Source organism: Nerophis lumbriciformis, linkage group LG20, assembly GCF_033978685.3.
Source record: "Nerophis lumbriciformis linkage group LG20, RoL_Nlum_v2.1, whole genome shotgun sequence".
Taxonomy (NCBI): domain Eukaryota; kingdom Metazoa; phylum Chordata; class Actinopteri; order Syngnathiformes; family Syngnathidae; genus Nerophis; species Nerophis lumbriciformis.
In genome coordinates this window covers 7442503-7466815 of record NC_084567.2, presented here as the reverse complement: position 1 = coordinate 7466815, position 24313 = coordinate 7442503, and the positions used below count along the sequence as shown (strand labels likewise).

At 40.0% G+C, this 24313-nt stretch overlaps 5 protein-coding genes across 7 annotated transcripts in view; 3 read left to right on the top strand and 2 right to left on the bottom strand.

Annotated features, from left to right (window-relative positions):
• The window catches only part of LOC133619319 (uncharacterized), a 455654-nt gene that overhangs the window by 93756 nt on the left and 337585 nt on the right, over positions 1 to 24313 (bottom strand). The gene's annotated exons all lie outside the window — the stretch shown is intronic.
• Positions 1 to 24313, bottom strand: part of LOC133619862 (uncharacterized) — a 498075-nt gene that overhangs the window by 279255 nt on the left and 194507 nt on the right. The window lies entirely within an intron of this gene.
• Positions 1 to 24313, top strand: part of LOC133619284 (uncharacterized) — a 360072-nt gene that overhangs the window by 271451 nt on the left and 64308 nt on the right. The gene's annotated exons all lie outside the window — the stretch shown is intronic.
• On the top strand, positions 99 to 5265 carry LOC140679650 (uncharacterized). Its single transcript, XM_072915496.1, has 2 exons — positions 99 to 102; positions 2601 to 5265. The coding sequence occupies exons 1-2, from the start codon at positions 99 to 101 to the stop codon at positions 3521 to 3523; spliced, it is 927 nt and encodes a 308-aa protein (XP_072771597.1). The 3' UTR covers positions 3524 to 5265.
• On the top strand, positions 10404 to 16438 carry LOC133619333 (uncharacterized). The gene is made up of 2 exons (XM_061980310.1): positions 10404 to 10658; positions 15130 to 16438. The coding sequence occupies exons 1-2, from the start codon at positions 10589 to 10591 to the stop codon at positions 16068 to 16070; spliced, it is 1011 nt and encodes a 336-aa protein (XP_061836294.1). The 5' UTR covers positions 10404 to 10588; the 3' UTR covers positions 16071 to 16438.

Genomic DNA, 24313 nt, shown 5'->3' with positions numbered 1-24313 from the left:
TTAGGACCAAAGAGGAAAAGAACCATCCGGATTGTTATAGGCGCAAAGTGTAAAAGCCAGCATCTGTGATGGTATGGATGTGTATTAGTGCCTGAGACATGGGTAACTTACACATCTGTGAAGGCGCCATTAATGCTGAAAGGTACATACAGGTTTTGGAGCGACATATGTTGCCATCCAAGCAACGTTACCATGGACGCCCCTGCTTATTTCAGCAAGACAATGCCAAGCCATGTGTTACATCAACGTGGCTTCATAGTAAAAGAGTGCGGGTACTAGACTGGCCTGCCTGTAGTCCAGACCTGTCTCCCATTGAAAATGTGTGGCGCATTATGAAGCCTAAAATACCACAACGGAGACCCCCGGACTGTTGAACAACTTAAGCTGTACATCAAGCAAGAATGGGAAAGAATTCCACCTGAGAAGCTTCAAAAATGTGTCTCCTCAGTTCCCAAAAGTTTACTGAGTGTTGTTAAAAGGAAAGGCCATGTAACACAGTGGTGAACATGCCCTTTCCCAACTACTTTGGCACGTGTTGCAGCCATGAAATTCTAAGTTAATTATTATTTGCAAAAAAATAAAAAGTTTATGAGTTTGAACATCAAATATGTTGTCTTTGTAGTGCATTCAATTGAATATGGGTTGAAAAGGATTTGCAAATCATTGTATTCCGTTTATATTTACATTTAACATAATTTCCCAACTCAAATGGAAACGGGGTTTGTAAGTCCCTGGACTTTAAGGGCTGTGGACTTGGAGAAGGCATTTGAAGTCCTGTGGGGAGTGCTCAGTCTGTCTGATTGTGGCAGTCCGCTCCCTGTATGATCAGTGTCAGAGCTTGGTCCGCATTGCCGGCAGTAAGTCGGACCCGTTTCCAGTGAGGGTTGGACTGCGCCAAGGCTGCCCTTTGTCACCCATTCTGTTCATAACTTTCATGGACACAATTTCTAGGCGCAGTCAAGGCGTTGAGGGGGATCCGGTTTGGTGGCTGCAGGATTAGGTCTCTGCTTTTTGCAGATGATGTGGTCCTGATGGCTTCATTCGGCCAGAATCTTCAGCTCTCACTGGATCGGTTTGCAGCCGAGTGTGAAGCGACTGGGATGAGAATCAGCACCTCCAAATCCGAGTCCATGGTTCTCGCCCGGAAAAGGGTGGAGTGCCATCTCCGGGTTGGGGAGGAGACCCTGCCCGAAGTGGAGGAGTTCAAGTACCTCGGAGTCTTGTTCACAAGTGAGGGAAGAGTGGATCGTGAGATCAACAGGCGGATCGATGCGGCGTCTTCAGTAATGCGGACGCTGTATCGATCCGTTGTGGTGAATAAGGAGCTGAGCCGGAAGGCAAAGCTCTCAATTTACCGGTCGATCTACGTTCCCATCCTCACCTATGGTCATGAGCTTTGGGTTATGACCGAAAGGACAAGATCACGGGTACAAGCGGCCCAAATGAGTTTCCTCCGCCGGGTGGTGGGTCTCTCCCTTAGAGATAGGGTGAGAAGCGCTGTCATCCGGGAGGAGCTCAAAGTAAAGCCGCTGCTCCTCCACATGGAGAGGAGCCAGATGAGGTGGTTCGGATATCTGCTCAGGATGCCACCCGAACACCTCCCTAGGGAGGTGTTTCGGGCACCTCCGACCGGTAGAAGGCCACGGGGAAGACCCAGGACACGTTGGGAAGACTATGTCTCAAGGGTGGCCTGGGAACGCCTCGGGATCCCCCGGGAGGAGCTGGACGAAGTGGCTGGGAAGAGGGAAGTCTGGGCTTCCCTGCTTAGGCTGCTGCCCCCGCGACCCGACCTCGGATAAGCGGAAGAAGATGGATGGATGGATGGACTTTAAGGGCCAAAAAAAATGATTTAAATAAGAGCCAATAGGAGGTCATTATTTAAAAATCTAATAAATATTGTTAGACTGCCATCCTGTGTTTTTGTCTGATTATAATTGTGATTAAAAATGGAATCATTTAATGCTGTTGAGAATGTGAAGTATCAGTATTGATATGACCGATACTGCCTTGCTATTGGATCCATACCCAAATGTACAGTATAACCTAAAAATAATGTAAAGTATCCAAACAACAGAAGAAAAAAATAATCATTACAATTTAACAGAAGTGTAGCTAGAAACATGCTATAATGGAAAGTAAGCAGATGCTAACAGTATATTAATAAGCAGAGTCATAATAGTTTGAACCAAATAATATAATAATAACTTGTTTTAAAATGGTTCTATTACCATTTATATGCCAAATCATATATTGGGATATATATCATGATCGCGGGAGGCTGCGATATATATGACGATGTAGATTTTAGACTATATCGCCCATTTGTAGTCCAGATATGAAGGTCCGGGATACAATGTTTGCTCACCAGCGAGTTAGCAGTACAGCGACACTTGGCCAAGCAAAGGTGTGGAAGTTGTCTTTCCGCGACAATTGTCCCAAAACATGACTTAAAAAAAAAAATACAGTAATTATGATTTTTAAAATGACATTAGGGAATTAAAGATGTATTCTAATTAGTTGGAAAAAGTATTGATATCCAAGGAGAAACATTTCATGAATCATGTCTGAACTAAAGTGTGTTTGTGTTGTTTGTCCAACAGACCATCAGCAGCTGATTGGTCATCCAGAAGAACTTCCCCCTCAGTCCCAGCCACCCCACATTAAAAAAGAAGAGGAGGAACTCTGGATCACTCAGGAGGGAGAGTGTCTTCTAGGACGAGAGGAAGCTGATTACACCAAGTTTCCACTGAGTATTCTCTCTGTGAAGACTGAAGATGATGAAGAGAAACCACAAGCAGACAAGCTCTTAGCTCCACTATCAGATAGTGAGGCTGAAGGCGAGGTTGAAAAGCCTTTGAGCAGCGATACAGACAGTGAAGGTGATATGAGGACTCACAAACACTCTGAATGCTCTAAAGAAAAGACAGGCAAAACACGTTTGAGCTGCTCAGTTTGTGCTAAAAGTTTTACTCGGAAGAGCAATTTGACTCAACACATGAGAGCACACAAGGGAGAAAAACCATTCATGTGTTCAGTTTGTGGTAAAAGTTTCTCTCTAAAGAGCAGTTTGACTGAACACCTGAGAACACACACAGGAGAAAAACCATTTAATTGTTCAGTTTGTGGCAAAAGCTTTTGTCAAAAGAGCAGTTTGACTGAACACATGAGAACGCACACAGGAGAAAAACCATTTAAATGCTCAGTTTGTGATAAAAGCTTTACTAAAAAGTGGCATTTAACTCAACACATGATAACGCACACTGGACAAAAACCATTTAGTTGCTCATTTTGCGGTAATAGCTTTTCTCGAAACAGCTATTTGACCCAACACATGAGAACACACACAGGAGAGAATCCATTTAATTGTTCAGTTTGTGGTAAAAGCTATTTTTCCAGACAAGGTTTGGCTCAACACAAAATGATACACACTGGAGAAAAACCTTTTAGTTGTTCGGTTTGTAGTAAAAGATTCCATCATAATGCAGTCGCAATAAGACATTTAAAAACACACACAGGAGATTAACCAATCAGTTGTGCAGTTTGTAGTATGTTGCTCAAATGTGGCGACTTCCACCCAAACTCAGGACCTCTTCAAGGTAAATTCACTGCTTCTTTTACTAATATCTGAAGTCTTCATACAAAGTGGGATTATCTCAAGCATAATCTTATCTCTACATGACCTCATGTCTTCTGAGTATTTGAAACGCTCCTGAATAGTAAGATGATGCTTGTAGTGCTTGGTTACTCCTTCAGACGAGACACGCATGATGATTCTAGCTGGGGAGGAATTGTAGTCTTCTTCAGTGATGATGTTACCACCTCTAGAATGACTTTGAACACCAACATCATGAATCGATCTGCCTGAAACTACACCTCCCAGGTCGCCTGGTGTTCATGTTTTGTGTCTACTGCCCAACATCAGATGATAATTCGGTGGTCCCTATCCAAGAACTCCACCCAAAATCTGAAATGAATGTTCTTGGGGATGTGAATGGCCATCATGAAGACTGGCTGAGAAGTAATAAGACCGACGCTCACAAGTTTGCTGTACTCAACCCTGGTTTAATGACAAGTTCCATAAGGCAGAAGGCTTATCGTAGCATCATACAGAATATTTATTTCCCCTAAGAAACAGAATCAAATTGAGTCATTTACAATGTCCAAAATACCTATTAGAACCATTTCCACAGGTGAGAACAGCGCATGTATGTGACTTTATGTCATGACTAGGACTTTGGCTTGGTTTGTTCTCCCGAGGTGCAAGTGAATTGGACCAGATGTGGCGTGAAGGTAAATACATGATTTATTTAAACACTACAACTACAAAGAAAAGGATCAAACAAAAGGCGCGCACAGGGGCGGAGGTACAAAGCTAGACTATAAACACAGAACTTGCACATTGGCAGAAACTATTAACAATTAAACAAAACTTGCAAACTATGGCTTGAATAAAGAAAACTTACTTGGATGAAAAAACGGCATGAAAAAGCGCAGCAAGGGTCATAAGTGTGTGGAGAGTATAAATGCGGGGATGTCGTCAGCACGACAAACTGAAAAGAATGAACTTAAATACTATAGACATGATTAGTGAAAGCAGGTGCGTGACTCAAAACGTGAAACAGGTGCGTGACGTGACAGGTGAAAACTAATGGTTGCTATGGTGACAAAACAAAAGTGCACAAAAAATCCAAAAACAAAACAGAACATGACTAACACAAAAACATGATCACACAGACATGACAACTTTAATTTGACTTCTTGCTAGGAATACGCTTGTTTGCCCACAATATGCTCGAGTCCTCAAGCCAACACTGAAGTCTTTAAACCAATTATTATAAATTAAAAAACACATACAAAAAAACACATACAATATAGCTATATTTTGGTTTTTTAATGTAAAAACATATTTATGGTCTTCCATTTTATGGAATTATTTTGGTTTATGTGACGTCAGGTGGGTTCACTTCCTGTTGTATGTAGACACGTCATGTATGGATCTTCATATTCACTTTTACTGTATCGTAGTTGTGTTTGAACATCTCGCTTTATTGCCTCATGGCAACTACTGAAGAACGTTTTCTTTTGTGACTGTCATACTCTGGTGACTGTTTTGGACTTTGTGATTTTCGCCCCCTGTGTGGTGTTTAAAGGCCTACTGAAATGCGATTTTCTTATTTAAACGGGGATAGCAGGTCCATTCTATGTGTCATACTTGATCATTTCGCGATATTGCCATATTTTTGCTGAAAAGATTTAGTAGAGAACATCGACGATAAAGTTCGCAACTTTTGGTCGCTGATAAAAAAAACCTTGCCTGTACCGGAAGTAGCAGACGAGTAGCGTGACGTCACAGGTTGTGGAGCTCCTCACACCTGCACATTGTTTACAATCATGGCCACCAGCAGCGAGAGCGATTCAGACCGAGAAAGCGACGATTTCCCCATTAATTTGAGCGAGGATGAAAGATTTGTGGATGAGGAAAGTGAGAGTGAAGGACTAGAGGGCAGTGGGAGCGATTCAGATAGGGAAGATGCTGTGAGAGGCGGGTAGGACCTGATATTCAGCTTGGAATGACTAAAACAGTAAATAAACACTCTATTAGCCACAACACAACCAGGCTTATATTTAATATGCCACAAATTAATCCCGCATAACAAAAACCTCCCCCCTCCCGTCCATATAACCCGCCAATACAACTCAAACACCTGCACAACACACTCAATCCCAGAGCCCAAAGTACCGTTCACCTACCCAAAGTTCATACAGCACATATATTTCCCCAAAGTGACATGCATATAGCGGCACACACGTACGGGCAAGCGATCAAATGTTTGGAAGCCGCAGCTGCATGCGTACTCACGGTACCGCGTCTGCGCATCCAACTCAAAGTCATCCTGGTAAGAGTCTCTGTTGTCCCAGTTCTCCGCAGGCCAAAGGTAAAGCTTGACTGTCATCTTCCGGGAATGTAAACAATGAAACACCGGCTGTGTTTGTGTTGCTGCAGCCGCCCTCAATACACCGCTTCCCACCTACAGCTTTCTTCTTTGCTGTCTCCATTGTTCATTGGACAAATTGCAAAAGATTCACCAACACAGATGTCCAGAATACTGTGGTATTTTGCGATGAAAACAGACGACTTAATAGCTGGCCACCATGCTGTCCCAAAATGTCCTCCACAATCCGTGACGTCACGCGCTGACGTCATCATACCGAGACGTTTTCAGCTTGATATTTTGCGGAAAACATTAAAATTGCACTTTAGTAAGCTAACCCGGCCGTATAGGCATGTGATGCAATGTTAAGATTTCATCATTGATATATAAACTATCAGACTGCGTGGTCGGTAGTAGTGGGTTTCAGTAGACCTTTAAGTTCCTGTCCAGTGCTCTTAATTTGTAGTTTCACCTCCCCTGTCTGTCATTGATTGGCAAGTGGAACACACCTGTTCCTGGTTGCCAATCAGGCTCCTTTCTATGCGGATCATTGTTTCCTGTACACGGGTGCCTTTGTGAGCCTATGCTAGTCTACTGAGAGTATCTATTATTTTCTAAAAAGGTTTTGTGTCTTGTGCACTCCCTAGCTGCACTCACCTTCTTTTGATAATTAAATATTATTTTACTTACGTTCTGTCATCTGGCTGTCTTCTCTGTATCTCTGGGGTCAGGCTGAGAGTATGTTATTTTCTAAAAAGGTTTTGTCTTGTGCACTCCCTAGCTGCACTCACATTCTTTTGTTGATTAAAGATTATTTTACTTACGTTCCGCTGTCTTCTCTGTATCTCTTGGGTCCCGCTGCAAACACCGCTTCCCGCATCGTTACCTTGACCACATTTTGAAAATGTTTTTATGAAAGACGTGGTGTTTGTCTTGTGTATGGTGTTCTGTAATATTGTATTGAAATAAAGTCGTTTTTTATAAAGTCTTCATGTTTATCAGTCAGGTCTCAGAGAGCAGAGCCTGTAGGTTCAATGTGCACGATTGCTGCTCAAGTTTAGATTGGAGTAGGATGCTTATAACGGGAAAAGACGTTAATGTGATAAATAGATCAGCGAACTAGCTTAATTCTCCAGATAATTTGCAGTATTGCCAGTTTATGAGTTTAATGAAGTGCGGTAGTTACGGTTTTACGATAATTTTCATTTGAAAAGGTAAAACTACCCATCAGGGGTTTTACCGCAGTTTATTATGAATACCCGTAATCGTTACATCTCTGTTCATATATTTATTCTGTCATGGTAAAAGTTCAATTTCAGTATTGACAATTGATAAAAACAAATAAATAGATCAATCAGAAAAATCTTTATTTAAATTTTTTGTAAAATACACACAAGGCTATTGTCAGGTTCAAACACTGATGACATCTATTGAACAGACAAAGAAGCAAGGAATCAAACGGAGACAGAATTAAATTTGACTCAATTGAGGAGAAACGTCTGGGCTGTACTCTTGTACAGTCTCCCACCACGCTCTGACGAAAGATTGTACGCTTCCTCTTTTATTTGGACTTTCCCTGATTACATGGCAACAGCTGTTTCTAAAGGAAGGGGGTCGTAAACAGCCGCTGCTTTTGGTCACAAAACAGTTCAAAGAAAAGGTGCCTGGAGGGGAGTCAGGCCCTGCTTCCTCTCTGCTTTGTAGATCTCGAGTCAAGATAAAATCTTCCTGTGGATTACAATACATCAAAGAAACCGACACCTTCATGTCGCTTCCCATCCTACACAGTGGAGTTTTACAAGCATTTTGCTTGGTAAGATCAAAGACAGCTTTTGTCTGCTTGCCGGGAACTCCTTGAAACACAAAGTTTTGTGATAACTTAGATACTAGGGGTCTGGGAAAAAATCGATTCGAATTTGAATCGCGATTCTCACGTTGTGCGATTCAAAATCGATTCTCATTTTTAAAAAATCGATTTTTTTGATTTTATTTAATTTTATTTATTTATGTATTTATTTATTTTTTTAAGTTTTATTTTTTATTAATCAATCCAACAAAACAATACACAGCAATACCATAACAATGCAGTCCAATTCCAAAACCAAACCCGACCCAGCAACACTCAGAACTGCAATGAACAGAGCAATTGAGAGGTGACACTAACACGACACAGAACAAACCAAAAGTAGTGAAACAAAAATTAATATTATCAACAACAGTATCAATATTAGTAACATTTTCAACATAGCAGTGATTAAAAATCCCTCATTGACATTATCATTAGACATTTATAAAAATTTTAAAAAAGAACAATAGTGTCACAGTGAGTTACACTTGCATCGCATCTCATAAGCTTGACAACACACTGCGTCCAATATTTTCACAAAGATAAAATAAGTCATATTTTTGGTTCATTTAAAGGGGAACATTATCACAATTTCAGAATGGTTAAAACCATTAAAATTCAGTTCCCAGTGGCTTATTATATTTTTCTAAGTTTTTTTCAAAATGTTACCCATCACGCAATATCCCTAAAAAAAGCTTCAAAGTGCCTGATTTTAACCATCGTTATATACACCCGTCCATTTTCCTGTGACGTCACATAGTGAAGCCAACACAAACAAACATGGCAGAAAGAACAGCAAGCTATAGCGACATTAGCTCGGATTCAGACTCGGATTTCAGCGGCTTAAGCGATTCAACAGATTACGAATGTATTGAAACGATGGTTGTAGTGTGGAGGCAGGTAGCAAAAACGAAATTGAAGAAGAAACTGAAGCTATTGAGCCATATCGGTATGAACCGTATGCAAGCGAAACCGACGAAAACGACACGACAGCCAGCGACACGGGAAAAAGCGAGGACGAATTCGGCGATCGCCTTCTAACCAACGATTGGTATGTGTTTGTTTGGCATTAAAGGAAACTAACAACTATGAACTAGGTTTACAGCATATGAAATACATTTGGCAACAACATGCACTGAGAGTGCAGACAGCCCAATTTTCATCAATTAATATATTCTGTAGACATACCCTCATCCGCGCTCTTTTCCTGAAAGCTGAGCCGTCCAGTTTTGGAGTTGATGTCAGCAGGCTAGGGAAGCTAGGGTCGATAGGGGGTTTAGCTCGCTCGTCTGCGGGAACAAACTGCCGCCATTGCTTGCCGTGCTAGCGAGGTCCTTTGTCCCTGAATTGCTCACACTCCGGCAGATTCAATGGGGGTCTGGCGGCAGATTTCTTTGACTTTATCGTTGGAAATGCATCTGCTTTGAGTGTCGCAGGATATCCACACATTCTTGCCATCTCTGTCGTAGCATAGCTTTCGTCGGTAAAGTGTGCGGAACAAACGTCCAATTTCTTGCCACTTTCGCATCTTTGGGCCACTGGTGCAACTTGAATCCGTCCCTGTTCGTGTTGTTACACCCTCCGACAACACACCGACGAGGCATGATGTCTCCAAGGTACGGAAAACAGTCGAAAAAACGGAAAATAACAGAGCTGATTTGACTCGGTGTTTGAGAAAATGGTGGATTGCTTCCCGATGTGACGCCACATTGTGACGTCATCGCTCCGAGAGCGAATAATAGAAAGGCGTTTAATTCGCCAAAATTCACCCATTTAGAGTTCGGAAATCGGTTGAAAAAATATATGGTCTTTTTTCTGCAACATCAAGGTATATATTGACGCTTACATAGGTCTGGTGATAATGTTCCCCTTTAATAGTTCAAACAAATTTACATTCTTGCAATCAGTTGATAAAACATTGTCCTTTACAATTATAAAAGCTTTTTACAAAAATCTACTACTCTGCTTGCATGTCAGCAGACTGGGGTAGATCCTGCTGAAATCCTATGTATTGAATGAATAGAGAATCTTTTTGAATCGGGAATCGCTTTGAATCGGGAAAAATCGATTCTGAATCGAATCGTGACCCCCAAGAATCGATATTGAATCGAATCGTTGGACACCCAAAGATTCGCAGCCCTATTGGATACAATTATTCTGACAGCTATAGTAGGCATGTCAACTCGTTTTTTTTTTATTAAGGGCCACATCACATTTATAGTAACAGACTCTACAAATAACATGAATCGCACTCTGAACAACCCTGTTCTAAGTTGCTTGTAATTTATTATAATATTTATTATTTATTTTAATTTTATTATTTAATCATTATTAGTTTTTATGGTGCTGTTTTGTTATCTTTTTTTTGTTTTAGTGTACTGTGAAACATGTTAGTGTCTGGAATAAAGTGATGATTAATGTATTATTTTTCTTATCTAGCCTATGTTCATTTTTATTATTCTTATCATTTTCAGAGTATGCTTTTTTCTCTTTCTATTACATGTGCTTTTTATTTTATTAGGAAAATAAATAATGCATTTAAAATACCACAGCTTTCGCAGAACTGTCGTAAAAAAAATGGAACGAAAACAACGACTGTGTCCCCTGCACATGCGCAGAACCGACCGTGTTTCCGGTAGCGACTTTCTATGGCGGCTGTGGCTTCCTGGAGAAGTTTAAAACTTACAATATGACAGAAAATATGGCAAGAAATACCTCAAATATGCGACTTTTCTAACAACAAGAAACGGAAGTTGAATTTGGAGCGATGGAGTGTTTCCTGAAGTGAAGATTGAAGACGTGATAGAAGATGGACGACTACTGCTATGCTAAGTTGGCGAAATCACCAACGGAGAAAAAGACGAAAACTGCAGATAAATGTGAGTGAGTTGAAGTTTCCAGCAACGTCATTTTGGAGGCTATTGTAAACCCTGAAAAGAGCGTTAATAATAAATTAGCCGACTTTGTTGAAGAATGTAAAGAAAGAGCCGCCATGATTGTTAGCTTGAAGAAGGCAGTGGAGTTCACATCAGAGGAGATGAAAGAATGCAAAAGTTGAACAACATGTGGCTGCGATCTCAACTCGGTGAGATAAGTTAGCTTCTTACCTAGTTAGCTGGCGAAGTGTAAGACAAAGTTGTGTGAAAACGCAATTTAAATATCCTTTTAGTCCATACTTGCCAACCCTCCCGGATTTTCCGGGAGACTCCCGAAATTCAGCGCCTCTCCCGAAAACCTCCCGGGACAAATTTTCTCCCCAAAATCTCCCAAATTTTAGGCGCAGCTGGAGGCCATGCCCCCTCCAGCTCCATGCGGACCTGAGTCCGCTTTCCCACGATATAAACAGCGTGCCTGCCCAAACACATAAGTGTAGAATGATCGAGGGCGAGTTCTTGGTTTCTTATGTGGGTTTATTGTTAGGCAGTTTCATTAACGTCCTCCCAGCGCGGTATCAACACACAACAACAGTAGTCATGTTTTTGTCTACCGTAAAGCAGTTCGTCTGCCGTAAACAGCAATGTTGTGACACTCTTAAACAGGACAATACTGCCATCTATAACATCAATAACATCTACGGCTTTTAGAGAGTGCAGTGCACAACTGCGCACACAACAAGGAGAGAAGCAGAAGAACGAGGAAGATACAGCCATGGCGACGCCGACGACGAGTAAGATGAAGAAATACGCTTTGATGCACCTTTCCTGCCTGAGTACAGCGATTAGTTGCAAATCTTGCTTTATTGATTGCTTGCACACAACCAATCCAACACAAAACAAACTAGTCCCCGCCCGCACTCACGCTACCGCTCCCTCTCTTCTCTCACCCACACACTCACTGACGTCACTCACCTCACATGCTCACCTATTAAAGGGCCACACACACACATACTCTACTCTCATAACAGCTTGTAAGTTCCAAGACGCAGCTGCGATTGGACCTGGATAGCCTCCGGGAAGAAGTAGTGGACTACCAAGTGCTTGGCACTGAAGATCTTCCTCAGGAAGTAAAGATTGACTGGTTTTGGGCCATGTTAGGGAGAGATGGAAGATTCCAGACTCTAATGCATTTGATGAAAGCACTTTTGTGCGTGCCACACAGCAATGCATCATCAGAGAGGGTGTTCAGCATGGTTAGAAAAATAGTGACAGACAATAGAACAAGGATGGACAATTCAACCCTTAACTCAACAATGAGTAGATGAGCGTTATGTGTATGTATATGTGTAAATAAAAGAACACTGAAATTCAAGTATTTATTTTATTTATATATACATATATATAATAAAAAATATATATATATACATATATATATATATATATATATATATATATATATATATATATATATATATATATACATATATATATATATATATATATATATATATATATATATATATATATATATATATATATACATAGCTAGAATTCACTGAAAGTCAAGTATTTCTTAGATGTATATATATATATATATATGAAATACTTGACTTGGTGAATTCTAGCTGTAAATATACTCCTCCCCTCTTAACCACGCCCCACCCCCGACCACGTCCACCCCTCCCCCCACCTCCCGAAATCAGAGGTCTCAAGGTTGGCAAGTATGTTTTAGTCAAAGTCCACTGGCTAAACTTTGTCTACATCAATTGAAGTACTTTCGTGGGAAACAATAACAAACGTCACAGTGTTGGCGTTAGGAATTTTCAAAATGAGGTCCCAGGGACCCCATCAAGTCATAAAAATGGGGTCCTGCAGTAAATTTTTGGGGTCACACTTTTTTGTAAGGGTTTTGAAAACAAATGATAAATGTATGCATTATCCTGTTATGTCTCACATTCTATATTGTGTTTTGGAGAAAGGTTGTCATAATTAATTCATTAAATGATACAAAAGAAAACAATGTTTTATGCATATGTAAATGTATTCAGTTTGACAATACATGGATCGGACATGGCTTGGAGGTAAGTACATTATTTATTCTAACACTAACAAAAGAAACAAAAAGCGCGCACAAGGCGGAAGTACAAACTTGGCTAATGAAACAAAAACTTGCACAAAGGCAGAACTATGGACATAAGAACGAAAACAACACTTACTGTGGCGTGAAACAGCATGACAACTAAGGCATGGAATACAAGCATGAGTGACAAGGGTAATGTGGTAAACAGAGTTAAGACAATGTCGCCAGGCAAACTGCCTGGCAACTGAAAGCTTAAATAATAGTGACATTATTACAACAGGTGCGTGTGTCCAAATGAGTCCGGTGCGTGAGTCCAAATGCATGACAGATGAAACCAATGAGTAGTCATGGAAACAAAAACAATGGAGCGTAAACAGCAACTAAAGAGTCCAATAACTAAACTAAACAAAACTTTCACAGCAAATAATGCCAACAAACTTAGAATTTGGCAAGTTAGTTTCAATGTCATTAAATACAGTGGCACTCTAGCATTTCATCTCTGGCTTGGTGATGGCCATACGCTGTGTGTTCCCCTTTAAGAGTGGCAGTATGTGGGGTGAGTGACGTGTGTAAGTGAGTGGGCAAGTTAGGAGAGGGAGCGCTAGCATGTTCAGGAGTGGTAATAGAATGGTGGATGTCCGCTTGGCTTTGTGGAAAACATCAATAAAGAGTTGTAACAAATCGACGGCCTCGTCATTCCCCGCGCTCCTCGACCACGGTCTGGGAGCCGACAACCAGGAATGATAGATAGATATGGTGGTTTTTAAAGGGGAACATTATCACCAGACCTATGTAAGCGTCAATATATACCTTGATGTTGCAGAAAAAAGACCATATATTTTTTTAACCGATTTCCGAATTCTAAATGGGTGAATTTTGGCGAATTAAACGCCTTTCTATTATTCGCTCTCGGAGCGATGACGTCACAACGTGACGTCACATCGGAAAGCAATCCGCCATTTTCTCACTTTCGTCGGTGTGTTGTCGGAGGGTGTAACAACACGAACAGGGACGGATTCAAGTTGCACCAGTGGCCCAAAGATGCGAAAGTGGCAAGACATTGGACGAAATTTGTTCAAAATACGAGGCTGTGGGGAAAGCCGACGAAATGGTCAGTCGTTTGTTCCGCACACTTTACCAACGAAAGCTATGCTACGACAGAGATGGCAAGAATGTGTGGATATCCTGCGACACTCAAAGCAGATGCTGACATCAACTCCAAAACTGGACGGATCAGCTTTCAGGAAAAGAGAGCGGATGAGGGTATGTCTACAGAATATATTAATTGATGAAAACTTTATTCATTACTCGCGGTTTTACGTAAATTATTATACATAAACTGTGTTTACCAATAATTTAGCTTAAAAACATTTATTTTTTTCAATCATTCGAGTAGTCTTGTGTAATGCAGTATTTTGTGTCTATTTAGGTATGGTTAACCTGAGTGCTGAAATCGTGGAAAAATATATGTTCTTTGCGCGCCTGAAATGGGCTGTCTGCACTCTCAAAGTGCATGTTGTTGCCAAATGTATTTCATATGCTGTAAACCTAGTTCATAGTTGTTAGTTTCCTTTAATGCCAAACAAACACATACCAATCGTTGGTTAGAAGGCGATCGCCGAATTCGTCCTCGCTTTCTCCCGTGTCGCTGGCTGTCGTGTCGTTTTCGTCGGTTTCGCTTGCATACGGTTCAAACCGATATGGCTCAATAGCTTCAGTTTCTTCTTCAATTTCGTTTTCGCTACCTGCCTACCGGCATCACTGTGTGACGTCACAGGAAAATGGACGGGTGTGTATATAACAATGGTTAAAATCAGGCACTTTGAAGCTTTTTTTAGGGATTTTGCGTGATGGGTAAAATTTTGAAAAAAACAGCCACTGGGAACTGATTTTTAATGGTTTTAACCCTTCTGAAATTGTGATAATGTTCCCCTTTAAACGACTGATGATCTACATACAGGTGAGAATAATCAATTCAAATTGTCAAATGCATGTATGCCCTGGCACACCGTTATCATCATTTCATGACCGAAGCAAAACACTTTTTACACTTTTATACTGAAATAAATACACCTACAACTTAATAAATGAAAATATAGAAAAAATACAGGCAGCGGTAAAGTTTAGATCCCTGAAGGAAATAACAAAATTAATGAATGTTTATAACTGAATACATTTACATATGCATACAAATGTGTTTTCTTTTGTATTATTTTTTAAATGAATTAAGTAATGTTTCTGATACATTTTTTCCAAAACACAATACAGAATGTGAGAAATACACTACCTACTCACCAACATCCTCCTGTTGTGCTGAAGTTTGCTCCTCCAGTACGTGTTTAAACATCTAATGGATAATTTGTAAGCTAAAGTGTGTTTGATTGTGTGTTATAGACATCCAGCAGCTGACTGGTCATCCAGAAGAACTTTCCACTCCGTTGCCGGCTGGGAGATCCACTTTGAAGCAGGAGACTCCACCACCACCCTGCATTAAAAAGGAAGAGGAGGAACTCTGCATCACTCAGGAGGGAGAGTGTCTTCTAGGACGAGAGGAAGCTGTTAACACCAAGTTGCCACTGACTGTTGTCTCTGTGAAGACTGAAGATGGTGAAGAGAAACCCCATGCAGACAACCTTTTAACTTCACTTTCAGATAGTGAGGCTGAAGACGAGGTTGAAGTAACTTTGAGCAGCGATACAGACTGTGAAGGTGATATGAGGACTCACACTGACAACAAACACTCTAAACGCTCTAAAAAGAAGAGAGGTAAAACGCATTTGAGCTGCTCAGTTTGTGCGAAAAGCTTCACCAAAAAGTACAATTTCACTCAACACATGAGAACACACACAGGAGAGAAACCATTTAAATGTTCAGTTTGTAGTAAAAGCTTTTCTCAAAATAGCATTTTGACTGTACACATGAAAACACACACAGGAGAAAACAAATTTAATTGCTCAGTTTGTGGGAAAAGCTTTTCGACAATGAGCTATTTGACTGAACACATAAGAAGAACACACACAGGAGATCAAACATTTCATTGTTTCGTTTGTGGCAAACTCTTTACCCCAATGTGCAATGTCACTCAACACATGAGAACACACACTGGCCAAAAACCATTTATTTGCTCAGTTTGTGGTAAAAGCTTTTCTCGAAACAGCTATTTGATTCCACACATGAGAACACACACAGGAGAAAAACCATTTAACTGTTCAGTGTGCCGTAAAAGCTTTTCTGTAAAGTGCAATTTGACCGAACACATGAGAACACACACACAAGAGAAAAAACATTTAGTTGTTCAGTCTGTAGTAGACACTTTTTTTCCAGGCATGGTTTGACCAATATAGGAGGAAACACACAGGAGAAAAACATTAGGTTGTTCAGTTTGTAGTAAAAGAATCCAACATAATGCAGACAGAGTAAGAACACACATGGGAGAGTAACCAATCAGCTGTTAAGTTTGTGGTATGGTGCTCATATGTGGCGACCCAAGGCCTCCTTAAATATCTCTGTGAAATGTATCCAATTTGTTATTAAACAGTTTTTCAACAATTTTAGAAAATTGTGTAAGTAAAGAAGCAGGTGTATGATTTGTAAATCGGTGTTTGTCTCCAGTCTAATAAATCGGGAATTTTTTTTTGCTATTTTCATTTTGTTTGGGAATTTGCCTGTTTGAAATGATAGGTTATTGATCTACGTTAATGGTCCTGAGATCTGTTCAATAAATTTTTGATTCTATATAAATTCCATTTCAATCAGTTGAGTTATTCGATTGACATATTAGTCACGATTTTAACTTTGGGGGGTGTGGTTGGGGGCGTGGTTAAGAGAGGAGGAGTATATTTACAGCTAGAATTCACCAAGTCAAGTATTTCATATATATATATATATGTCATGACTTGGACTTTGGCTTGGTTTGTTCTCCCGTGGTGCAAATGAACTGGACTGGTCAAGGCTTGAAGGTGGGTACATGATTTATTTTAAACTATCAAAAAAGGAATAAACAAAAGGCGCGCACAGTGGCGGAGAATAAAACTAGAATTTAAACACAAAACTTGCACATTGGCAGAAACTATGAACAATTAAACAAAACACTAACTGTGGCTTAACGAACAAAAACTTACTTGGCATGGAACCGGCATGAAAAAAAGAGTAGCAAGGGTCATCAGGGTGTGGAGAGTGTGCAGGAGCATAAATGTGGTGATGTCGTCAGAACGAACAACAGAAAATGAATGAACTTAAATACTATGGACATGATTAGTGAAAGCAGGTGCGTGACTCGAAACGTGAAACAGGTGCGTGACATGACAGGTGAAAACTAATGGTTGCTATGGTGACAAGAGTGCACAATGAGTCCAAACGTGGAACAGGTGCGTGACGTGACAGGTGAAACTAATGGTTGCTATGGTGACAAAACAAAACAAAAGTGCACAAAAAGTCCAAAATTTAAACCGAACATTACTAAAACAAAACATGATCACACAGACATGACAATATATATACATATATAAGAAATACTTGACTTTCAGTGAATTCTAGCTATATATATATATATATATATATATATATATATATATATATATATATATATATATATATATATATATATGTGATTATATATATATATATATATATATATATATATATATATATATATATATATATATATACATATATATATATATATATATAAGAGAAATACTGGAATTTCAGTGTTAATTTATTTCCACATATACACACACATAACACTCATCTACTCATTGTTGAGTTAAGGGTTGAATTGTCCATCCTTGTTCTATTCTCTGTCACTATTTTTCTAACCATGCTGAACACCCTCTCTGATGATGCATTCTGCTTCGTCTCCTTGTTGTGTGCGCAGTTGTGCACTGCACTCTCTAAAAGCCCTAGATGTTATTGTCACATATGCATGTACAGTAGATGGCAGTATTGTCCTGTTTAAGAGTGTCACAGTATTGCTGTTTACGGCAGATGAACTGCTTTACGGTAGACGAAAACGTGACTGCTGTTGTTGTGTGTTGTTGCCGCGCTGGGAGGACGTTAATGAAACTGCCTAACAATAAATCCACATAAGAAACCAAGAACTCGCCCTCGATCATTCTACAGTTATAACGTCATTGGGCAGGCACGCTGTTTATATTGTGGGAAAGCGGACGTGAATACAGGCTGTCGACACGTCACTCAGGTCCGCCTGAATTTCGGGAGTTTTTCGGAAAATCCGGGAGGGTTGGCAAGTATGGTTTAATGAAGTGCGGTAGTTGCGGTTTTATGATTTTCATTTGAAAAGGTAAAACTACCCATCAGGGGTTTTACCGCAGTTTATTATGAACACTGTTATTGTTGCATCTCTGTTTATACATTGGTTCTGTCATGGTAAAAGTTCAGTTTCAGTGTTAATAATCGATGAAAACAAAGAATTTGATCAATCAGAAAAATCTTTATTTGTCAGAATCAGAATCAGAATACCTTTATTGTCATTGTATGGAAACAACGAAATTGGACAGTAATCCAGCTCAGTGCTTTTAAAACAATCTACATAAAATTGTCTTAAGACAACAAACAATACTAAAACAATTTAAAATTTAAAAACATAATAAAAGGTTAAAACCAAATTGCACAGTAGATCTCTATCAGAGGTAAGTAAGCAAGTTAATAAAGTGGTGAATCTTCAGGTATGTGCAGAGTTTAGGGCAGTAACAGCTGTAGGATAGAAACTGTTTTTCAATCTATTTGTCCTTGCTTTGATGGTCTTGTAGCGCCTCCCTGAGGGAAAGAGTTCAAGCCAGTGGTGACCTGGGTGGGATGAGTCCCTGAGGATGCTGTTTGCTCTCCTGTTGCAGTGTCTCTTATACAGCTCCTCTAGAGATGTAAGAGGACATGCAGTGATCCTCTGGGCCGCGTTCATGACCCCCTGTAATCTCTTTCTCTCTGCCACCGTGCAGCTAGAAAACCACACGGAGATGCCGTAGGTCAGTATCAGCCAGATCTGTTTTCCTCAGCCTTCTCAGAAAATACAGTCTTTGCTGACCTTTTTTCTTTAGTGCAGTGGTGTTGCTTTTCCAGGTCATGTTGCTTGAAATGTTCACGCCCAGGAAGTTGCACTCTGAGACCCTTTCCACCTCCTCTCCTATGATATAGATGGGCTAGATGGGCTCAGTGATTTTTTCCTGAAATCAACAATCGGCTCCTTGGTCTTTGTGGGATTGAGAATGAGGTTGTTTTTAGCATAGTGGTCTGACAGTGCCTTCACCTCTTCTCTATAGGCAGTCTCGTGCCCTTCTGTGATGAGCCCCACCACTGTAGTATCATCCGCAAATTTGATGATGGAATTGCTAGGATGGATGGGAATACAGTCATGGGTGTAAAGACTGAAAAGCAAGGGGCTCAAAACACAGCCCTGTGGGGCACCGGTGAAGTGAAGTGTGAAGTGAATTATATTTATATAGCGCTTTTCTCTAGTGACTCAAAGCGCTTTTACATAGTGAAACCCAATATCTAAGTTACATTTAAACCAGTGTGGGTGGCACTGGGAGCAGGTGGGTAAAGTGTCCTTGCCCAAGGATCGAACCTGGAACCCTACCAACCGAGCTATACTGCCCCATTTCAACTATTTTTTCGTAAAATACACATAAGGCTATAGTAGGCAATTTAACTATTTTTCATTGAGGGCCACATCACAGTTATAGTAGCAAACTACAAATAAAATGAATCACACTTATTGATTGATTGATTGATTGATTGATTGAAACTTGTATTAGTAGATTGCACAGTACAGTACATATTCCGTACAATTGACCACTAAATGGTAACACCCCAATAAGTTTTTCAACTTGTTTAAGTCGGGGTCCACGTTAATAAGTTCATGGTAACTCAGAACAACCCTGTTCTAAGTTGCTTGTAATTTATTATCCATCCATCCATCCATCCATTACCTACCGCTTGTCAATTTTGGGGTCGCGGCGGGTGCTGGAGTCTATCTCAGCTGCATTCGGGCGGAAGGCGGGGTACACCCTGGACAAGTCGCCACCTCATCACAGGGCCAACACAGATAGACAGACTGCATTCACACTCACATTCACACACTAGGGCAGTGGTTCTTAACCTTTTTGGAGGTACCGAACCCCACCAGTTGCACCGAACCCTTCTTTAGTGAAAAATAAAATGTTGTTTTTTTTCAAATTCAAGACAAAGTTATATGTTTTTGGTAACACTTTAGTATGGGGAACATATTCTAAGTAACAAAGACTTAATTTAGAGTTTTTTGGTTAGGGACCCCGACTTAAACAAGTTGAAAAACTTATTGGGGTGTTACCATTTAGTGGTCAATTGTACGGAATATGTACTGTACTGTGCAATCTACTAATACAAGTTTCAATCAATCAATCAATCAAAAAAAGGGTTAGGGTTAGAGGGTTAGGGTCAGGGTTAGAGGGTTAGGGTTATAATAAGGCCATGCAGAATAAGGCATTAAGTACTTAATAATGACTAGTTAAAAGCCAATATGTTACTAATTTGCATGTTAATAAGCAACTAATTAATGGTGAATATGTTCCCCATACTAAAGTGTTACCATGTTTTTTTTTACTGGTGCACAAAATGGAGCGTGAATGAACATCACCTTGTTCAAAGAACAAAACCAACACAGTGCATAAACTCACAACAAATTACACACCTGCACCTTATATTTGTTTTATTTAATCATAATTTGTAGGGATGTCCGATAATGGCTTTTTGCTGATATCCGATATTCCGATATTGTCCAACTCTTTAATTACCGATACCGATATCAACCGATACCGATATATACAGTCGTGGAATTAACACATTATTATGCCTAAATTGGACAACCAGGTATGGCGAAGATAAGGTCTTTTTTTTTTTTTTTAATTAATAAAATAAAATAAGATAAATAAATTAAAAACATTTTCTTGAATAAAAAAGAAAGTAAAACAATTTAAAAACAGTTAGATAGAAACTAGTAATTAATGAAAATTAGTCAAATTAAGTGTTAAAGGTTAGTACTATTAGTGGACCAGCAGCACGCACAATTATGTGTGCTTACGGACTGTATCCCTTGCAGACTGTATTGATATATCCATCCATCCATTTTCTACCGCTTATTCCCTTTGGGGTCGCGGGGGCGCTGGAGCCTATCTCAGCTACAATCAGGCGGAAGGCGGGGTACACCCTCGACAAGTCGTATTGATATATAATGTAGGAACCAGAATATTAATAACAGAAAGAAACAACCATTTTGTGTGAATGAGTGTAAATGGGGGAGGGAGGTTTTTTGGGTTGGTGCACTAATTGTTGTCATGTCTGTGATCATGTTTTGTTTAGTTATGTTTTGCTTGGTTTTTGGACACTTTTTAGTTTCTGTTTTCACTCCCTTGCTTTGTCACCATAGCAACCATTAGTTTCACCTGGTTCACATCCTCATGTCACGCACCTGTCTCACGTTTTCACATTTTGAGTCACGCACCTGCTGTCACTAATCATGTCACTACTATTTAAGCTTCAATCAATCTCATCAATCAATCTTTATTTATATAGCCCTAAATCACAAGTGTCTCAAAGGGCTGCACAAGCCACAACGACATCCTCGGTACAAAGCCCACATAAGGGCAAAGAAAAACTCACCCCAGTGGGACGTCGATGTGAATGACTATGAGAAACCTTGGAGAGGACCGCATATGTGGGTAACCCCCCCCCCCTCTAGGGGAGACCGAAAGCAATGGATGTCGAGTGGGTCTGACATAATATTGTGAGAGTCCAGTCCATAGTGGATCCAACATAATAGTAAGAGTCCAGTCCATAGTGGGGCCAGCAGGACACCATCCCGAGCGGAGACGGGTCAGCAGCGCAGAGATGTTCCCAGCCGATGCACAGACCCCGGGTCCCAACTCTGGACAGCCAGCACTTCATCCATGGCCACCGGACCTGTGCCCCCCGCCCCCTCAAGGAAAAGGGGAGCAGAGGAGAAAAGAAAAGAAACGGCAGATCAACTGGTCTAACAGGGGGGCTATTTAAAGGCTAGAGTATACAAATGAGTTTTAAGATGGGACTTAAATGCTTCTACTGAGGTAGCATCTCTAATTGTTACCGGGAGGGCATTCCATAGTACTGGAGCCCCAATAGAAAACGCTCTATAGCCCGCAGACTTTTTTTGGACTCTGGGAATCACTAATAAGCCGGAGTTCTTTGAACGCAGATTTCTTGCCGGGACATATGGTACAATGCAATCGACAAGATAGGACGGAGCTAGACCGTGTAGTATTTCATACGTAAGTAGTAAAACCTTAAAGTCACATCTTAAGTGCACAGGAAGCCAGTGCAGGTGAGCCAGTATAGGCGTAATATGATCAAACTTTCTTGTTCTTGTCAAAAGTCTAGCAGCCGCATTTTGTACCAACTGTAATTTTTTAATGCTAGACATAGGGAGACCCGAAAATAATACGTTACAGTAGTCGAGACGAGACGTAACGAACGCATGAATAATGATCTCAGCGTCGCTAGTGGATAAAATAGAACGAATTTTAGCGATATTACGGAGATGAAAGAAGGCCGTTTTAGTAACACTCTTAATGTGTGATTCAAAGGAGAGAGTTGGGTGGAAGATAATACCCAGATTCTTTACTGAGTCGCCTTGTGTAATTGTTTGGTTGTCAAATGTTAAGGTGGTATTATTAAATAAATGTCGGTGTTTAGCAGGACCGATAATCAGCATTTCCGTTTTCTTGGCGTTGAGTTGCAAGAAGTTAGCGGACATCCATTGTTTAATTTCATTAAGACACGCCTCCAGCTGACTACAATCCGGCGTGTTGGTCAGCTTTAGGGGCATGTAGAGTTGGGTGTCATCAGCATAACAATGAAAGCTAACACCGTATTTGCGTATGATGTCGCCTAGCGGCAGCATGTAAATACTAAAGAGTGCAGGGCCAAGAACCGATCCCTGAGGAACTCTGCACGTTACCTTAACATAGTCCGAGGTCACATTATTATGGGAGACGCATTGCATCCTGTCAGTAAGATAAGAGTTAAACCACGACAAAGCTAAGTCTGACATACCAATACGTGTTTTGATATGCTCTAATAAAATATTATTAGCTTCCAGTTGCCAGGCTGTCTTTCTGGCGACATCACTCTGCTTCATGCCATGTTTACGGTTTCATGCTCAGTTCACGCTGCTTGTTTCATAGTGCCATGCCAAGTAGGTTTTTGTTTATTGTTCATAGTTTCTGCCTTTGTGCAAGTTTTGTTTCATTTTGTTCATTTGTTTCATTTCAGTTTGTTCTCCGGCCATTGTGCGCGCCTTTTGTTTGCTTCCTTTTTTGTAGTCTGTTAGTGTTTAAAATAAAAGATGTCACTACCTCATACTTGCCAACCTTGAGAGCTCCGATTTCGGGAGGTGGGGGGGGTGGAGGGTGGGGGGCGTGGTCGGGGTGGGTTGGGGCGTGGTTGGGGGCGTGGTTAAGAGGGGGGAGTATATTGACAGCTAGAATTCACCAAGTCAAGTATTTCATACATATATATATATATATATATATATATATATATATATATATATATATATATATATATATATATATATATATATATATATATATATCTACATCCTGAAAATATGCAAACAAAACTGTGTTTGGATAATTGATACTTCAAACTTGCATAAATAAATCTTAAGGAATATAACATAACCGGGCTTCTGAGAGCTTCAAAATGTAATGAATAAAATGCTAAAGTTGTTGATAAACAAGCAATTATTTTAATAATTAAATATGGTCATTTTAAATGAGTTATTATGATAATATAAAATTAATTGTTTCAAATATGTTGGATGTAATAAGGAGTCAGAAAAAATACAAAAAAAATACAATTAATTTTGATGTTTTTAGCAAAATATAGTAAACATTTTTTTTTTTTTTTAAATTAATAAATATATTTATTTTTAGGTAAGATAAACATAATATTACAATTTGTCTCTAGTCTGGATGATTTAGTTCTTGTCAGCTTGTTGTCCTCCCGTCTTGAAAAAAGGCTGTCCTCACTCAGGTCCGCATGGAGCTGGAGGGGGCGTGGCCTCCAGCTCCGGCTGAAAATCGGGAGATTTTCGGGAGAATATTTGTCCCGGGAGGTTTTCGGGAGAGGCGCTGAATTTCGGGAGTCTCCCGGAAAATTCGGGAGGGTTGGCAAGTATGCACTACCTTCACGCCATGTCCGGTCCAAGTTCACTTGCATCTCGGGAAAACAACCACTCCATAGTCCACGTTCTGACAATTGTAAGTGTATCTTGTGTTTTTTATGTTTATTTAATTTAGAAAAAACAAAAAAACAATACCGATAATAAAAAAAACGATTCCAATAATTTCCGACATTACATTTTAAAGCATTTATCGACCGATAATATCGGCAGGCCAATATTATCGGACATCTCTAATAATTTGTTTTTATGGTGCTGTTTTGTTGACTTCTTTATTATTTTTAGTGTACTTTGAACCATTTTTGTGTCTGGAATAAAGTGATGATTAACATATTAACATATAATTTTTATTTTTTTCATAAT